General features: G+C 43.7%; 1 protein-coding gene across 2 annotated transcripts in view; it reads left to right on the forward strand.

The window, feature by feature from the left end:
* The window catches only part of PPDK (pyruvate orthophosphate dikinase), a 71,241-nt gene that overhangs the window by 15,018 nt on the left and 35,791 nt on the right, over nucleotides 1-20,432 (forward strand). For both annotated transcript variants that reach the window (XM_086804242.1, XM_086804243.1), the window contains exons 16-17: nucleotides 19,625-19,753; nucleotides 19,937-20,074. In XM_086804242.1, the coding sequence (XP_086660368.1) occupies nucleotides 19,625-19,753; nucleotides 19,937-20,074 (267 nt within the window). The remainder of the gene's footprint in view (nucleotides 1-19,624; nucleotides 19,754-19,936; nucleotides 20,075-20,432) is intronic.

The following is a 20,432-nucleotide window of genomic DNA, read 5'->3' on the forward strand; positions in this document are numbered from 1 at the left end:
AGGGATGCCTGTGCAAGATGTGGAGAATCTTGCAGGATCGCCAATGATCTTGAAGCTGGAGAAACTACAGGAAGGCGACAATGATGAGTCTACAGTGCACAAGGTTGCTGTGTGTGATGTTGATGGGCTGAAGGGAAGTGAGTGTATGGTGGACACACCACATGTGGATGCTCAGCATATGGATGAGCAGTTTGGTTATAGTTTGGGTCTGGCAGGTTGTCCAGAAGAAGGGTTGGAAGCCAGCGATGTGGGTGACAAATTGGGTGACTGTGAGATGGGAGTTGATGATCAGATGTGTGTTATTTTGGTATCTGATTATGAGTGGAAGTCAGATGTGTCAGAGGGGAGTGAAGGTGAGGGATGGATGTTTCCCTCACAAGGCTGTGTGAGCTGGTCTGGAGGAGGAAGTACAGTGGATGGTGAGGAGGCCATGTACAAAAAGCCAAGGGGGTTGCTGGAAGTGAAAGGCTATGACAGGGTGCTTCAACGGTTGATTGATGGAGGGGAATGTGTGAAGGATTGGAGGGAAGATGCACCGAGGTTTTTGTTTGATCCAGGGGGATAAGTGGTTTCTAATTGTGCAGCTGCTGGACATAAATGTCTCAGCAGAAGAAAGGGGGTTGCTAAATATGTGTGTAGTTTTTTGGGAACCTCCAACTCAACTTGTACATGTGTACATGAGTGTTGTTTGTGTTGTGGTGAAGTCATGGGGGGACCCATTGACTCAGTGTGGGCATCGTGGATGCGGCAGTCAGGCATAGGGTCTTGATGGAAGTGTGTGCAGAGACAATGTAGGGATTCTGGAAGCACAAGCTCGTCCGGAACATAGCTGCTGAAGGCAGTATCAGTTGTTCGATGGCTCGTATGTGTGCGGCCGTTTGGTTTGTGCGGGCACGTCAAAAAACAAGTGGGTACTAGTCGGTTTGTGTTGAAGATATGGCATGGTGGGCAAATAAATATGAAGGGGCCATGTGCCATGGGCATTTGGTGTGAATGAGGTGAGGGTGGCCATCTTAAGTAAAATAAAAATAAATATTTTATATTAAAAATGGCAAAAAAAGCAAGTGTGCGTGGAGCGTTGAGGGCGCTGCCAACGTATGCTTCTGGAAGGTGGTGATCGTGGAGGGGGCGCAGCAAAAAGAGAGACGAAAGGGGGAGCGCCGCCAAAAAAAAGGAGGACTGCAAGAAGTCGCCGAGGAGTGAAGTGCAGAGAGGAGGGACTCTCTGGGGTCTCGCTGGATGCGAGGACAGAGGAGGACTGGGTGAGGAGCCCGGTGTGTTTGTGGGCTAGCTGCAGCAGTCAGCGCAGCTGGGCGCAGAGGATTCTGCAGGGGAGCCGATAGGCTGGCGACGTTAGACAAGCCACAGGTGCAGGTGACTGAGCGAGGAGCCGCCTAGAAGGGTTGGCTGCAGCTGAAGCCGGCAGAGGATAGACAGGTGAGGGAGCCGCCTTGGTCGTGCGAAGGAGTGGCCCCCGTGTGATGAACCAGGAGGGCTCTGGTGAGCGTGCAGAGATATAGAGAGGAGAGCTGCAACGGCTGCAGGTCGCAACACATGTTGAAGCTGGGCGACTGTGGTCGAGCTGGCGACTGCTGGTGAAAGGAAGCCGTCTCAAGGTGACAGGCTGGGGAGGGGTAGTGATGACGTGTAGAGGCCGCCTTGAGCTGACAAAAGAGAGAGAGAGAGACCATGATGTAGCCGCCTTGTGCAAGAGCAGAGTTTGGTGAGTAATTGTGCTGAAGAGCTTGGCTGGTGGACAGCGTGAAAAGAGGATCGTCCTTGTGAAGAGCAAGGGTTTGAAGCAGGTTCTTTTTGCTTGGGCTGGATAGTGGGCCGGTTGTCAGGTTGGCGACAAAGAAAGAGGTTGCTGTGGTCTTGCTTTGGGAGACAGACAGAGTGCTTGTAGGCAGAGAGGACCTCAGCTGAGGTGCAAAGCAGAGAGTGAAGAGGGCTGCTCCAGAGAAGCGAGGAGCGAAGGGATTTGGGGGCGACCAGGAGCTGGAGAGGGCCGATTGCGAGCGGTGCTTGGTGTAGCTGGTGTCTGGGATATTTTGGGATATCCGACTCTGTAAAGGTCAAGGTCCTTTCTGAAATATGAGTCTTGTTCATGCACTTTGGTCTAGTGTTCTGGTGTGTTTGCATGCGTGTGTGGAAGTGTGGCATGCTATAAGGGCGTAGACAGCTCTACCGCTTCCGTGCCATCAACGTTAGTGGGGATGTCGTAGTATCTAGTCCATGCTATGCATAATGGAGTTGATAGTTATATAGTCTTGTGGGTTGACTACCATGAGTATATAACATGCATGTTCCTAAAAGGTGAATTTGGGCATGTTCTTGGATTCATCTAGGTATATATATATTAAGTGTGAACCCGGAATACCTAAATTTCCAGTCATTAGCAATCTACAAGCTAAAGACGCACAATGTGCAGTGACCTACGTTTAGACCACCCACTTGTGCCTCGGAGAAGTACAAGGCCCTACATGACCGGTTCGTGAAGATCTCTCTTTGGGACAGTTTACCTCCTAGACTTCCCCCATCTAGACTGGAGAACCATAAAAGTGAGCTCTTCCCAGGTTCCGGCCCCCCCTCCCCCCTCTTTCCCAGTAAGTTTCCATACCGCCTGAGTAAGGCCATGGAGACGGAGTTGGATCGTCAACTCCAAGAATTGTTGCAGTCTGGTTTCATATGTTCTAGTGTGTCTCCATTAGCAGCTTTGATCTTCTTTGTGAAAAAGAAGGATGGATCTTCTGGACTTTGCGTAGATTATCGCGCGCTCAATAAGCTGACATTAAAGAGCAAATTCCCTATGCCTTAGATTGATTATATCTTTGAGAGCCTGAATGGAGCACAGGTATTTTCAAAAATTGATCTCAAATGTGGCTACCATCAGGTGAGAATTGTGTTTAAGGACATCTCCAAAACCGCATTCCGAACTGAGTGGGCCCACTACGAGTTCATGGTCATGCCTTTTGGATTGACTAGCGTCCCAGCTACGTTTAACCGCATGATGATGTGTGTTTTCAGGGACTTGATAGGAAAGTGTGTCTTCATCTTTTTGACGACATATTGATTTTCTCAACTACCGAGGAGCAGCACGACATTGACGTTGAAAAAGTGATGAAGTTGCTGGAAAGCAACGAGCTTTATGTCAATGAGAGGAAATCAGCGTTTTATTTTTATGAGGTTTACTACCTCGGATATATAATCAGTAACAAAGGCATTTGATTAGACCCGGCATCTGATTAGCCCCCGCAAAAGTGGTGGAGATCTTGAACTTGGAGATTCCAGAAACAACGTATGATGTTAGGTTGTTTGTGGGTATTTGCTAGGCATATTCCACTCACATCGACAAAATTTCCGACGTTTTGGGAGCTCTGATTGATCTGCTTAAAGGCATCAAGACTCGGAGATAGAAGATCAAGATGACCCCTTGGGGTTTGCAAGCTTTCAAGGACCTCAAGGTTGCATTATCTAAGGCTCCTTGTTTAGCATTAGCCTCCTGGGATGACCCATTTCAAGTGATCATGGATGCAAGTAACATTGCTATCGGGGCGGTCTTGCAACAGAATGGGCGTCTAGTAGCTTACATGTCCCGTAAGCTGATCCTTGCAGAGAAGAACTACTTGGTTTATGACTGGGAATTCCTTGCGATGATACAGGTCCTGAAGCACTGGAAACATTTCCTTCATGGGTGCGACTTTGAGGTTCACATAGATCACCAGGCTTTGCATTGGCTTCAAACGATGCCAAGCGCAAATTGGAGTCACTGTCATTAGTGTCACGTGCACCTTGCAGTGGGGTACATAGTGACACATTGGCATCATCATCAGTGCAACATTTGTACATAAATAGTACCTTTAAGGAATATTTGTGGTACGCCGTGACCCCATTGTGAGCCCTCCGTCTAGGGACAGTTAGGCACGAGCTATGTAGGTTAGTCTCTGAGCCATAGAGGTTAGTCTGGAGTCAATCCACTTAACCCACTTGGAGAACCCCATCAGATAAGTGTGTGTAGCAGTCAGCCATAGCTTAGGTTTGCATCAAAAGCATTGGCAAGTGGATTGCATGCCTATGGGCCAGCCAAAAGGCCAGCCCATGGATACAATATCTTCTAGCAACCTATTTAAGGGCTGTTTACAGCCATGGACAGGGTTTAGGACCAGCCGACAGCAGTAGGGAGCAGCCTTGCTCCAGTTGGCCTGCATAAAAGCATCTACAGCAGAAGTCAGGGTTGAGTTAAGCAGTCGGCCAGCATAAAATGTTGGCAATAAACATTTTCTGATTGCATAAAGTGAGGCGTTGGCATTTATTGCTACATTTGGCATTTTACTGTCTACTAGAACAGGCCGACAGCCTTCAGCCCACCGACCAGCAGCTTGTATCCATATATAAGCAAGTGCTTGGTCACAACCATAAATCATTCGTCATAATCAAGTCTATCAAGCAGAATGTAGGCATCAAGTCAGCCTACAATCTCCTACCTCTCTAGGAAAAACCCTGAAGTCCTCTTCAGCATTCAGCCAGCATGTGTGCAGTCCTATAGCTATCAGACTTGCATGAGTGGCCGAGAAGAGTCTTCTATAGTGCCCTTGGATTAGTGGATTCTCAGCTGACGTACGGTCTTCCTTGTCCTTGTGTTGGGCAGTCTTAGATCTTGTTCTAAAGCATTGTACAACATTTCTCCAAAGAAGTAATAGGAGATGATCTCACCCCAACACAGGTGGCACATCGGCGTGAGGCGATGGTGACAGTTGATGAGGCCTATAGAGTGGGCAAGTGGGCTATCTAGAGAGATGGTAGGGTCATTATCGCTGTGCGCCGTCCCAAACAGGGATGCGTGGTCTCTGAGACCAAACACCTGAGGTTAGCAGTATGGAACTGCAATGGCACCCTATGGTCGAATCCAGGAGGTTTGAGTGAGCTTCTCACAGGCAGGGATGTCATTTTCTACATAGAAAGAAAGAAAGAAAGAAAGAACGTTATATTAACGTCCACGGGAGGCCGAATCCGACCTATGGGACAGATCAGGTACATCCATTTACATTCCACTCTGGGTATCGATGCCAAAGAGGCATAAAACTGAAAAAAAAATAACTCAAAATGAACTCTTAAGACTCTTAAGAGTTTAAGTTACAATGGGTTCTATTGCATCTAGTTCGAAATTGAGGTTCAAAATAAAAATAGCTATATTTCATCCATGGATGGATTTGCTGTTGCCCTGAGAGGGGCTTACCATACATAGCCGGGTATGAGTGGGAGTCAGCTTTGCAAGGTGAGACCCGCACTTGAGGAGTAGTACGTGACTCAGGAGGGGTAGTTGTCCTTTTTAGATCTCATCTCCGACAGATTCTCAGCATCGTTCGGAAGGACGAGGATGCACGGTATCTTTGGATGCGGCTATAGCTTAGCAATGACAGAGTCGTCCACATTGTTGTGTGTTAATTTTGCACCGTGCCACTCCCCTTACGCCGCACAGCATGGCCAATCACCGTGCTTACCAATATATGGGGATATTATGGAGTTCTCATAGCTGGGGGAAGTCCTCCTGCTCGGGGACTTCAACTCTAGGACGGGGAGTCAGCAGGTCCCATTACTCGATTTGGACGACCCTATTAGACTACACGAGCTGGACATCCCTGACACAGGGATGTAGAGATCATCATAGAACTATGAGGAGGTCACGGTGTATGGGAGATATTTCTTAGAGCTGGGAGCTACACATGGTCTTGTTATCTATAACGGGATGTCACAATGGCCCTCCTCTGATGACCTCATCTCCTTCCCTCACTCAGGAGGTACTAGCACCGTGGACTACCTTATGGGATCTCCGGCTTTGGCACACCTTCTCCCTGACTTCTCCATCCTGCCACCCTCCTTTGAAGCTGACCATGCTGTAGGCATATGCTCACTTATGGTAGTGCTATGTGTGAACAGGGCTTAACCAAGGGCACTTTTTCCCATGTGGTTTTTCCCCTTGGACATCAAGTGTGAAAGGACACTCTAACATATAATATTTTGTACTTCTATATTATATGGATGTGGCACACATGCAAGGGTTGACTTGCATTTTGTGGATACCACACTTTTGTCTCTCTCTCTCTCTCTCTCTCTCTCTCTCTCTCTCTCATTTCTGTGTGTGAGCTTCTCTACCCTGCACCCAACCCTAATGTGCAGGTTTGTGTGTGTGAGTCCAACACCCAACAATTGGTATCAGAGCTGGGAGCTGGGGGCTGGCCCTGAAATTCTGTCGCCGGAAGACCTGCAGATTTCCGCCGCCGTCCGTCCCTGCATTCCATCCGACAGTTCCGTCGCTGCTCCACCGTCCGGCCACCAAAAGCCGGCGGCACTGGTGGGGAGCCCACCACCGCCGCTCAGCCCGCGGGCGGCAGCCTCCTCTGCAGCCGGCGGCCCAGCGCCCCCTCCGCCCAGGTGCGCCTCCCACCTGCCGTCCGTTCCGTCCCAGAGCCCACCGTCGACTTTGTGTTCCGGCTGCCCAGAGCCGTCGACAGTCCATATCTCGCCGTTCCGTTCCGGGACGCTGGTCGCCGATCCGCCGTATAGACGACATTGCTCCGACCTCTGCACGTGGCCGGCGTCCGTCCTGCACCGACGACTCCAGGTGGTTCCAGGCCCCCGTGAACCTGCTCCGACTTGCGCGCTCGCCCTTTGTGCTCCGTTGCACCCGCCCTGGCCGTTCTGGCCGACCAGAGACTCCCGCAGTCTGGCTGCCGACTGCACCCGTTTGGGTCCTGGTGCAGCTACGTATAGCGCCGCTTCCGCTGTTCGCACCCTCCCCGACCTGAGCGCCCGACACCTGCCGACAGCCCTGCTGGCTCCCTCCAACGCCAATCTTCACCCTTCAACGCCCAGGCCTCTTCCCGACTGTGCTTCTGTACTGCATCTTCCCGGCTGTGCATCAGTACTGCCCACCTTTGTTTCAGCAAACAGAAAAATTAAACAAAGTAAACAAAATAAGCTTTGCAGGCACTCCTCTCGAGATTCGACAAATTTTGGGGGTTTGCCAGGAAGATTTGAAAGCTTGCAGGTGGTGTAGGATTCAGGCAAATTGGGGGATTTCTCAATTTGAGGCAAAATTGAAAAATTGCAATTTGGGGGTTTTCAAAATTGAGGTCAAAATCAGCAAATTGAACCTCTTTCATTTGCAAAAATTTGGGGCTTTTGTGAAAATTGGCCAATTAGATGCACATTGAAGCGATTGGAGTGCATAAAATTGGGGATTTTCAAATTGGAGCATGTAATTGGGCATTACAGCTGTGATTTGTCGCGTATGTATACACATTGTGTGTAATTGGACAATTTGGTGCAGGTTTACACTTGCTTTGGTTTGCAGGCATACATTTGCTCAGGACATTTGGTTGCCTGGCAATGCACATTGGTGCTTGGTTTGCTTGCAGGTATATTTTGTTGACATGGCACAGAATGCTACAGATGTATTTGGTGTGATAAGCTGGATGGATCTAACTACTCCCTCTGGAGTTTCATGATCCGTGAGTTGCTGGTAGCCAAAAGGCTTTGGGGCATCGTGTGTGGTGATGACACACGCCCACTTACCATACAGCCAGCCACGCCTCAAAGGGGAGGTGCTCAAAGAGCTCCTGATGTAGAACCTGCTCCTACACAAGAGCAGAAGAGATGGGACTCTAGAGATGCACAGGCCATGTCATTGATAGCCCTTTCAGTGAAAAGGACTATTATTTTGCACATTCGTTCTTGCAAGACATCGAAGCTTGCATGGGACACATTGGAAGCAATGTATCATGTACGCAACGAGGCAAGAGTTGCCTACTTGAAGAGGCAATTGGATCTTCTTTCTATGGATGAGGGTGACTCCATGGCAGATCATCTCACCAAAGTGAAAGATTTGCAGGAACAATTGCTCAACATTGATGAGGTTATCCCAGATAGACAAATGGTCACCAACACTCTTCATTCTTTACCGCCTTCCTACTTGGGCTTTCACACCTCTCTCAACCTCTCAATGAGCGGAGGTGCTGATCCCGTCACTTTTGAAGAGCTGGTGGGTTTACTCTTGCAGGAAGAGCAAATATGAGCAAACTTATCGAGCATCCGTGGTGGAGACAAGGCATTTACAGCCAAGGATAAGGGTAAAGCAAAGAGCTTTAGGCATGGGGGACAACAGTCTAGCAAGGCTGGTCATGGACAGCCCTCTTCTGGTGGTGAAAAGTCTGACAAAGGGGATGCAAACAAGCCCAAAAAGAAGGGGCAAATGTCACTACTGCCATAAGCCTGGATACTACATCAGTGAATGTAGGAAGCGGATTGCAAAAGAGAAAAGGAAAGAAGCAGGCAATGCAGTAGCAAACTCTTCTGATGACAAAGCACAGCAATCAGCTAATGTAATCCAAGAAGAGTACACTTTTTTGGTCACATGCACTAGTGACACACCAAGTGCTTCAGACACTAATATGTCTTGCATTGCATCTGACAGACAGAATGCATCATGGTATTTTGATAGTGGTGCTTCGAGCCACATCACTTCATGCAAAGATGTATTTCAGCACTTGGTTTATGCTTCAAATGGCCGCACTGTATCATGTGCAGATCATACCACATATCCAGTAAAGGGAATTGGCAATGTCATACTTATTGCAGCCAATGGTGCCAATATATGTATGAAAAATGTATTGTATGTTCCAGGGATAAAGAAAAATCTGCTCTCTATCTCAGCCATAAGTCTCAGCCATAAGTCTCAGCCATAAACGACCAAGTTTTAAAGGTTGAATTTGAAGACGGGAAGTGTTTGGTAAAAGACCCATCAAAGGGTTATGAAATAGTCACTTCTGGAACACGATACAAAGGCTTGTATAAGCTGGACAGCTATGACAAGTGTACTTATGATGCAAATACAGTGACTGCCCACACTCCTGCTATGCATGATGCAGAGCTATGGCATGCTCGTTTTGGGCCTGTAAAAAAATTTCAGAGTTTGATGCTTTTGCAGAAGCATCATATGGTTGATAATATGCCGCCTCTTGAGTCTCCACCAAGACATGTATGTGAGGGGTGTATTTTGGGAAAGATGCAACGAAAACCATTCCCCAAAGATGGAGCTGTTAGAGCTGAAAGTAAATTACAGCTCATACATAGTGATGTATGTGGTCCAATGCGGACACCATCCATAGGGGGGCATCTTTACTTCGTCACATTCATTGATGACTACTCCAGGTTTGCTTGGGCTTACCCTTTGAAAGCGAAAGAAGATGTGTTTACATGCTTTCGACACTTTGTGAAAATATGTGTGGATGTAAAGTCCAAACACTCCGCTCAGATAGAGGTGGAGAATACATGTCAAATGCATTCATGGATTATATGCTTCAAAAGGGCATCAAACACCAATGTACTGTGCCTTATACACCGCAGCAGAATGGTGTAGCTGAAAGGAAAAATAGATCTCTCATGGAGATGGCAAGGTGCATGGTGAAAGCACAAAAGTTGCCTCACAAATTTTGGATGGAAGCTATAATGTGTGCAACTCATGTGTTGAACAGGTGTCCAACAAAAGCTTTGAAAACCATAACACCATTTGAGGCTTGGTATAGCCGAAAGCCAACAGTGGATTATATGCGTACATTTGGGTGTTTTTAGATCATAGTTGTTTTCGTACGCCGTACGACCCCTTTTCGTACGGAATACGTACGACCCCTTTTCGTACGGAATACCGTACGGTATGATATGAGAGAAAAGGATACCGTCTTTATAATCCAACTACACGAAGGATTTTTGTCAGTAGAGATGTGGTATTTGCTGAAAATTCAGAACAGCCCATGTACAGCTTGTATAAAAGCAATGATACAGTCATACAGGACATGTTTGATGGACTTTTACCCATTGCAATTAGGGGGGATTCAGATCAGCCAACCCCTACACAAGAAAATCCTCATGTAGAACATGTGGAACAGCCAGCCATTCAGCCCCCTTCTATGAAAGAAGTGGAAGATCTTGTCAGGGAAGAGCAAACAGCCATAGACACAGCCAAGTCAGTGCCAAGATGGTTGCTGAAAACTTTGCAAGAAAGCAAACTTGCAGCTCCACTCACAGGTAGAACAAGGGCTAGTTCCAGCCATGCTTTGAATATATATCGTGGGGAGTCTGCATTAGCAATGGGTGGTCTCTTTGATTCAGAAGAGCCTTCTTCTTATGAAGAAGCACATGAGAATGACCATTGGTTGCAAGCTATGCAAGCTGAAATTTCTTCTATCATGAAGAACAATACATGGGATCTTGTGGAATTGCCTAAAGGCAAGCATGTAATTGGAACAAAGTGGGTGTACAAAGTCAAAAGAAAGTCTGATGGTACTATTGACAGGTACAAAGCAAGACTTGTGGTGGCTAAAGGCTACTCCCAGAAAAAGGGAATAGATTATGAAGAGACTTTTGCTCCTACTTCGAGAATGACCACAATAAGATCAGTGATTGTATTGGCTGCACATAAAGGATGGAAAGTGCATCAATTGGACATCAAAACTGCATTCTTAAATGGGGATTTACACGAGGAAGTATATGTAAATCAGCCCATTGGTTTCGTAGTTCCTGGTGAGGAACATAAAGTATGCAGGTTACACAAAGCATTGTATGGGTTAAAGCAAGCTCCAAGAGCTTGGTATGATAAGATACATTCTCATCTAACCAGCCAAGGTTATGAGAATAGTCCAGCTGAAAGCACATTGTATGTGAAGAAAACCGATGCCGATATTCTCATAGTCATCTTGTATTAGATGACATGCTCATTACAGGTACTAGCAAAGCACAAATTTCAGATTTCAAAGCTGATTTGAAAGTTGAATTTGATATGTCAGATTTGGGGCTTTACACTACTATCTCGGCATACAGTTTATGCATACAGATGATGGCATTGTTATGCAGCAAACTAAGTACATAAAAAGTTTGCTAAAAAGGTTTCACATGGATGAATGTAAGCCCATTTCTACTCCGGTAGAATCAGGTGTATAACTTACTGTGCATGATATTGGAGAGCCTTTTGAGACCGGCATTTACAGCTAGGCAGTGGGATGCCTCATTTACTTGTGTAACACGAGGCCAGACATATCTTTTGGGGTGTCTTTGTTGAGCAAATTCATGCACAGCCCAGGCACAAAGCATTGGCAAGTAGTCAAACGCATTTTTCGTTATCTTAAGGGTACCCTGGATCTTGGTTTGTTCTATCCCAGGGGGAGTAGCTTGCAGCTTTATGCATACAATGATTCAGATTGGGCTGGTGATTATGATACCAGGCAATCAACCAGTGGGAATTGTTTTTTTCTTGGCAGTTCATGCATATCTTGGTTGAGTAAAAAGCAACCCATTGTTGCTACATCTACTTGTGAGGCTGAGTCTTTACAGCTACAATAGATTGTGTATGGTTAAGGAGACTATTGGCTGATCTTCGTGAGTGTCATTAAAGCCTATGGCTTTACCCTAGTCCCAATTTGACACTCTATTTTTGTTAAAGAAGAGTGCCGTGCTCTCTAAAAAGCACATCTTGTATATTTTGGGGGCTATGGCCTAATTTTGGTGAAAAAGAAAGCTAATAAAGAAATACTCTTGTGTGGGGAGAGGCCACGCACAAGAGGGGGGAAGATTGCACCCAATATGGTCTATGAGCTAAGTATTTTTAATTTTGTTTTAAGTGTTTAAATTCCAATTGTTTTGATTTAGTTGAAGCTTACAAGCAATGGTTTTTATGATTGAATTAATTCTCCTCTTCCACAATCAATTCCTAGAATAAGATTCCGGTTGCAGTGGTATCAGAGCTTGGGCTAGGAGATTTGTGGAGAAGGTAGGAAAGGGCTTCAACTTCTCAAAAATCAAGAAAGTGCAGGAATTTATCCAGTGGACAGAAGGGTGTTTTGTAGATCTTTACCCAAAGGTCAAGGATTCAAAACTAGATCTACTCTCAAACCCACTCACCACCCTGCAAAACCATCCCTCTCTATCAAAAAGTGGTTTTTCCAAATACTCAGTGAAATCAAAATCTGACCGTATGGATGAAATCCTCATAGCCAAAAACCTCACGGGTATCTCTCAGAAATCAGAAAGCTTCAAGCATGAGTAAATCTATAATGGACGGAGCCTATTTTTCTCTGTAAAAACCAACAAAAAAATCACAAGAAACTCTTGGAGAAGGAGGCGCACGGCGGCAGCCTGCCGGCGCAAAACGGCTAGTGGAGGTGATTAAAAAAAAAAAACAAAGCTAATCTCTCCATAAGTCTAATCTCTCTCTAATCCTACTCTTACTTTTCCCAATCCCCATACAAGTCACATCACTCCTTTTTGAACCTTTACTTCTCCTATTTTCAAATTTGAAGAGAAATTCAAAGGTTTCCAATTCTGAAAATTTCTGGGTACAGAAAAGTGATTTACAGGTTTTAAAAGGCTTGAAAATTGCCTAGAAAAGGCCAGAAAATTCCGAAATCGCTTCTGAAAAATTCTGAAAAATTTCAGAAAATATTACAGAGATTGGGCAAGGTTTACAGGACTCTTTCAGCAGGTTTCAAAGTGCAAAAAAATTATTTCATCAACAATTCGACTAGCCCAAGATTCTTGAATCACACGGAATCGTTCGGGATTTGTTTGAGGCGACGAGAATTCAATTCAACCATTGAACAACGTCTTTGTTCAGCTTCAACCAAGATCAAATTGCGGGAGAAAAACAAGATAAGTATTTATTTTTGCTTTATTTATTTACATCAAATAAAGTAAAATTTTATTTATCTACATCATTTGCACAAGCACTATGGCAGATTTGCCTATCTCGCCATCAATTCAAGAGCAACTCCTTTCTTTACAACATCAAATTGTAGAAGAAAGAGAGAAGCGTATTGAATTGGAGAGACAGCTCACGAGTCGTAGACGCAAGCGTGACTCTTCGCTATCTTTTGATGACGAAGATGACACTATTCAAAGGGCTGTAAATGCTACATTGCAAGCACAAAGGTCACAAAAAGAATCCAAGATTAGTCGGAAAGCTTTCACATTTCAAAATTATGATGGAAAGAAGGATGCTAGGGTCATTTTAGCTTGGCTTAGTCAACTAGATGATTATTTTTTTGGAGAAAAATTTTCAGAGAGTGATAAGATTAAATGTGCAGTCAATCATATAGTAGACAGTGCAGCTTTATGGTGGAGTGTAATAAAGCAAGGTCGTGACAAGCCAGATTCTTGGAAAAGATTTCAACGGCTGGTTAAAAAGCACTTTTTACCCTCACAATTCAAGTCCAAAGTTAGGCACCAATGGGACACTTTGCATCAATTGGAAAAGGAAACTATGTCACAGTATGTAGAAAAGTTCTGGAATACTTTATTACAGATGCAAGATGTGGATAGAGTCAGCGAGAAGGACCAAAAGAGGAAATTCATATCGGGCCTTAGATCTACCATTAGGGCCGATGTGAATATGTTTCGACCTCATTCACTATCTTCTGCAATATCTTTGGCAACTAATTCAGAACGTAAAAATGGTTTTACTAAAGAGATTAAAGCACATGAGGGTACTTCTTCTAAACCATTTACTAAATCTTTTTATGCTTCAAAGAGGATGTATAAACCAGGTTATGACAAAGGCAAGGACGAGGATAAAGGCAACATGAGTACCAATAAGAAAGTCAATGGTGGCAAACCGAAGATATCTCCTATCAAATGTTTCAAGTGCCACAAAGAAGGTCACATAGCACCGAATTGTCCGGAGCGTACCAAGAATTCAACACCAGCAGCTCGAGTCAATATGATTGAAGAAGACGACAATGAAGAAGAATCATTCGAGCAAGAGGGTAATTCCGATCCAGATTACTCAGAACAAGAAGGTAAACCTCATGTTCATTCTTTGCTTAAAATAAAAGGAACGATAAATGGACATGAAGTTCTTATTTTGCATGATGATGGTAGTACACATGATTTCATTTCTGAAAAGGTACTTAAAGCATTAAATCTTCATTCTTCACCTACGCACTTTAAAGTCAAAGCAGCATTTACTGGAACAAAGTATAATTGCATGCAAGAGGTGAAAAGTTTGGATTTATGCATCAAACCTTTAACAGAAAAGAGGGATTTCTTAGTTGCACCTTTACAAGGGGTAGATATAATTTTGGGTATGCCTTGGAGACACAAATACAATCCTATTATAGACTATGACACTCATAGCATTTCTCTAAGGAAGGACAATGAAGATATTATCCTCCTGTGTCAAGTCAAAGGAGAAATGAGTCCTTTGTTGAGTCACACTCAAGCAAAGAGAGCTCTAAGAAAAAGAGATAAGACTTATATGGTATGGGTTAACCAGCTTGATGCTGAGTCTGACACATCCAAAAGTCCAAAGTTTGATCTTTTTATCTCCAAATTTAGTGACTGTTTCATGGAAGATCTGCCTCCAGGATTACCTAAGTCTAGGCCTGAGGATCATAGTATTGACTTATTGCCTGAAAATTCCCCGCCTTGTAAAGCTCCCTATAGAGTCAACAATTTAGAACAAAGAGAAATCCAAAGCCAAATAGAAGACTTGCTAGAGAGAGGCCTTATTCGACCTAGTAGTTCACCTTTTGGAGCTCCAGTACTTCTTGTTAAGAAGAAGAACGGAACTTACCGAATGTGTGTAGACTATCGTGCATTGAATAAGATTACTGTCAAGAACAGATATCCTATTCCTAGGGTAGATGATCTTCTTGACAAGCTTAGAGGATCAAAGATCTTTAGCAAGATTGATCTAAAGTCTGGGTATCATCAAGTTCGTATGACTTAATCTGACATTTTTTCTCAAATATGGATCAAATTGAGTGAAAACAATTGGACACCTCAAGGAAGTTATTCTCATAATGATGGCTATCTTTTCTTTGAGAAAAGATTGTGTGTTACTCAACCTTATAGATAACTTGTCTTGGAAGAGATGCACCAACCACCATTTGTGGGACATAGAGGAGTTTCCGCAACACTTCAAGTAGTTTCTCGAGAATTCTATTGGCCTCATTTGAAGAATGATGTAGCTAAATTTGTAGCTGAATGTAACATTTGTCAAACAATTAAAAGCTACAAAGGCAAAGCTTTAGAATTGCTTATGCCTCTACCTATTCCTGATAGACCATGGGAACAAGTGTCTATGGACTTCATTACTGGCTTTCCTACTACTTCCAGTCACCATGACATGATTTGGACAATAGTGGACAGATTTAGTAAGCAAGCCTATTTCATTCCATGTAAAAAGACACTAACTTCTCAGCAAGCCGCGAACATATTTGTTAAGCAAATTTTTGTTCATCATGGACTACCCAAAGTGATAGTTTTTGATAGAGATTATAAATTTTGTAGTCACTTTTGGGTTGCTCTTTTCTTAAACTTAGGCACTAAGTTAGATTTTTCTACGGCTTTCCATCCGGAATCGAATGGACAAACCGAAGTTACAAATAGCACTATCTTAGATATGCTTAGAGCCTATGTTTCCCAGCAACCTAGTGCATGGGATAAGTACATACACCTACTCCAATTTGCTTATAATAATACTCCTCATACTGCTACTGGTCGAGCACCATTTGAGATTATCTATGGAAGAGCATTGCCTATTCCGGCTACTAGACTCTCTCATAAGATTGAAGCTGCCGACCAATATGTTAGAGACTTTGATCGCATTTTATCTGAAGTGCGTGATTGTATTGCAAGAGCTCAAGAGAAGTATACATCTCAAACAAATAGGAAGCGTAAAGATTTTTCATTTCAAGAAGGTGATTATGTACTTTTGAGAATTGAAAAACGTCGATTAAAGAGTGTGGAAAAATTCCCTGTAGTGAAGCTAGCGCCTAGATATTATGGGCCATTTAAAATCCTTCAAAAGATTAATGATGTGGCCTATAGACTAGAGCTTCCATCTAATTGGAATATCCACAATTCTTTTCATATCCATCTCTTGAAACCTTTTCGAGGAACACTTCCTACTCATCCAACATATGAGGAACCACCTCTTATTGAAGGAGAGGAAGAAGTACTAGTTCCTGATACTATCATTGACCAAGAGATAACAACAACAAGAACAGGTAATCAATACTTCAAGTATCTTTTGACTTTTAAGAATCATCCACAAGAAGATGCTAAATGGATGCCTGAGAAATTTTTTCGAGTTTACCTTGAAATTCTTCATTCTTTTCAAACCCAGCAAATCCGCAATTGAGGACAATTGCAAACTCAAGCAAGAGGGATGTCATGAGAATATATTTTAAGTCCTCTAGAAAAATATTATTTATCCCCTCTTGAGTAATTTGGGGACGCCTAGATTACTCTTGCGTCATGCCGGCTAGGTTAATATCGTGGGTGACACCACTATAAATATTAATACGTGCGGTATATGACGTATGTTTAAGGCCACAGATGATTATTTCAGTTAGGTTTGTATGACAGGGTGATTCCTGGGGTACTTACGCCTGGTAGTCATGAGTTGGTGATGATTTGTGCCTGTTTAATATTTGTGGGATTAATTTAATAATTAATTGGGCTTATATTTTCAAGTGATGAAGACTATGGGAATTGAAGAGTTTACTTTGGAAGAAATGTCTTGGTTCATCACATTTCATTTTTGGCAAGCATAGTAGCTTGTAACCTTATCAAATGATTTTTCCATTTTGAACTTTAAATTTATTTATGTGGAATTTATTAAAGCCTATGGCTTTACCCTAGTCCCAATTTGACACTCTATTTTTGTTAAAGAAGAGTGCCGTGCTCTCTAAAAAGCATATCTTGTATATTTTGGGGGCTATGGCCTAATTTTGGTGAAAAAGAAAGCTAATAAAGAAATACTCTTGTGTGGGGAGAGGCCACGCACAAGAGGGGGGAAGATTGCACCCAATATGGTCTATGAGCTAAGTATTTTTAATTTTGTTTTAAGTGTTTAAATTCCAATTGCTTTGATTTAGTTGAAGCTTACAAGCAATGGTTTTTATGATTGAATTAATTCTCCTCTTCCACAATCAATTCCTAGAATAAGATTCCGGTTGCACACGCTCACTGAGGATGGATTCATCCAGTAGCCGAGCTCCGCAGTCTAGTGTGCCCAATGTTCCCGGCTCCCAGGACGTCGGCCACGATCTCCCTCATCAGCTCCATATCCAGGACATTCTCCATCAACATTGAGCTACCTTTCCACGTGACGTAGCTAAGGGAGACCTCTCGGCCATACCAGGTTCTAATGCTGTTTCGGTTTCATCACATCCTAACGGTCGGCTACATGTACAGAGATCTACACACTTTGGGACCTACAACCTCTTTAATTCTTTTTTTGTCGAGCAATCACCTCCAAACTTCCCTTCTTTTTTCATTATCTGCCCTTGTTTCTCTTCCTTTTTCTTGTGGATTTGATAGAGCATGTCTTGTGTGAGAGGTCCATAGTAACGTTTCAGCTTGCTACCATTGAAACAGCCTTCCATCTCAGCCTTCCCAAGGTCTCTATTGTCACTGCACCTTGAGGAGCAATTTTCGTGACTTGGTAGGGACCTTGGCATCGGTACTTTTTGTTTGGTGTTCTTGACATTGTACATGAGTACCACGTCTCCTACCTTTTTGCATTTGTCTTTTAGTTGGTCGTCAAACCATTGTTCTTGTGGCGTAGTTTTTCAACCATCAATCCATAAGTGGATTGCAATCTTTGCTCGCTTAGTTGCTCTAAGGCAACTAACCACTCTGTGAGAGCATTCCTCTTGAGATCATGTCTTGCTGAATTTGGAGGCTTGGAACTAGGTGTTCCATTGTCATGATTGCATCAAGTCTGAATGCAAGTTGGAAAGGTGTACTATTGGTAGCCACCTTGTAGGCGGTGCGGTAGACCCATAGAGCAGAGTGCAACTTGTGCTCCCAATAGCTTCTCTATGCCTCTATCTTCTTGGTGAGAATGGTGCACAAATTCTTGTTTATCCTCTTAGTTTGGCTGTTCGCTTGTGGTTGGCAAGGTGTTGACTTTCTATGTACTACAAGGAATTCTTTGAGCAAGAACTCCACTTCGATTATAAAATGCATACCACGATCGCTCACTATTTCTAGTGGGCAACCGAAACGAATAATCACATTCTAATAAAGGAACTCGATGATAGATTTTGCGTCAATATTCTGTGTAGCTTTGGCCTTAACCCACTTTGTGAAGTAATAAGTGGTGACTATGATAAAGCATGCCTGGGTTTCCTTATGGATGGGCTAATGGGACCCACGAAGTCTAAGCCCCATTTTTCAAATGGTTGTTTTGAAATTACGGGTGTTAGGGGCATACGCTCCTTCTGTTGGACCATGGCAATTCTTTAGCATTCATTGCAACGTTTGACAAATTCTGTTGCATCTCCAAAGAGTGTAGGCCACCATAGCTCAGCCTGGAGAACCTTGCGGGCAGTCGTGTACCCAGTAAGTAAAGTGTCCTTCGCCGATACTAGAATGAGCTTGCTCAAGAACGGCAACAAAGGAAATGGACACATTTTCTCATGATGCCATCTTGACCCTTCTGGTAAAGCATTCCTACTATCAATTGATAGGGGGGCACCCACCTTCCTGATGAGGCATCTTCTATGTCCTTGATGAGATAGTCAATTGGGAATCCATTGGCCAAGAAGTGGCCAATGTCTTCACTCCATTCCGGTACATGGTCAATGTGGAACAACGTAGTACTAGGAAGATCATCTTCCGCTCCTAGAGGGGGTTCTCCGTCTCTTCTCCATTTGGAGTTCTAGACAGGTGATCGGCATGGACATGCACGGAACCCTTTCGCACACTGATAGTGAAATCACATTCCAAAAGGTTTAGCAACCATGTGGTGATGCATCCCGTGCGGTAAGGCTTATTCACCAAATAAAGCAGTGCTTAATGGTTGCCAAAGAAAACAAATTTTGCAGCCAGGAGATAATGTCTAACCCTATGGTTAGCATCTAGGCACATACATTGGGAGGCTCACGACATTACCCCTTCCATCCAGAGGAGATTCTGCCATAGACTTTAGCATTCATAGAGGTGTGATCCCTCCCTTGACTTGCCAGTCAATATGCACGTTGTTTCTCATAAGTTTCTTGAGTCATGTCTGGTGATAGCGTGTGTAAAAAGTTACCTCAGCTGATGTGAAACCCTTCTTTGTGAAATTAAGAAAGTTGAGAGAGTAGTGTAGCTGTGAGTGGGTAGAGAAGGTCATGGACACTGCACTGTGTGTTGAAGAGGGGCATTGGCAGCTTGGAGAAGGAATAACTTTGATTCTCTCTTCCCTTCTCAATTTCTTTGATTTTTACTCTGACTACTAGTATTGCAAAGTTTCGTTTTGAATACAAGTCTTCCAATTATCCATGCTCTTTATGTGCTCAAGATGTCTTTAAGACTTAGTAGCTCGGGCTCCCGTAGCATAGGCGAGTTGTTTGTAGACTTTGGAGTGTCCCAAGGTGGAGGTGCTGGGTTTGAGTCTCTCTTCTTGCAGTTGGCGACATCATCGTAAGCGAGTGGGAGGAGGGCCCACCCATGGGTGTGTGGCTCTATGTGTAAAATCGACTTAGTAGCTCATGCATTTGTTAAAGAGTGTTTCTTAAATGATAATTCCAAGGGAAATTTTTCTTTTGAATTCTTATACAGCTAGTTGTTTCTGGTTCAGGAGTTGGGCCACCAGGTTTCGGCAATCCATAAGGTAGCGCAACAAGTTTTTACAGAGACAGGAACACGTTTGAACTATAAAGTTGGAACCATGATAGAGATACCACGTGCAGCCTTGGTAGCCGATGAGGTGAGCTCAACATCATTGAGAGAATAGCAATTATATGCTTTTAAGTTCAACATCGATTGTTTACAGCTAACTGTTTGATTTATGCTAGGTAAGGCATTTGCAGGGCTGTGATTTTCAAGTCATGGTACATAGATACCACTATTCAGTTATTATCTTTTTTTAAATGCCTTGTATATGATGCAGATAGCAGAGCATGCAGACTTTTTCTCTTTTGGGACCAATGATCTAACACAGATGACGTTTGGCTACAGTAGGGATGATGTGAGCAAGTTCTTACCGAACTATTTAGCTCAGGGTATTCTTCAAAACGATCCATTTGAGGTATGTGTGTAAAAGCCCTTGCCTCTTTCTTTTTGTTTCATATATATATATATATATATATCTCTGTATGCATACATACAGATGCAACTACACCGGCTAGGTGTGAACGTCCTTGGGCACTGTCTTGTGAACAATACGTGTGTCAACACTTAAAATGTAACAACCACAATGCACAAAATAACTGAAAGATACATCAAGATAATCCGCAAGAGACGAGCATTGCACAGTATGCCACCACCGGGGCCTCCAATGCAATGCAAATATGAAGACAAGTTACCCAAACCAAAGTGTGTTGGAGTAGATTGTTGATGCTGGACTCGTCGAATGAGTCAAAGTAGCCTGGCCACTAGTCTCATAC

Source organism: Cibotium barometz, chromosome 10, assembly GCF_041138505.1.
Source record: "Cibotium barometz isolate CiBa-2024 chromosome 10, ASM4113850v1, whole genome shotgun sequence".
Taxonomy (NCBI): domain Eukaryota; kingdom Viridiplantae; phylum Streptophyta; class Polypodiopsida; order Cyatheales; family Cibotiaceae; genus Cibotium; species Cibotium barometz.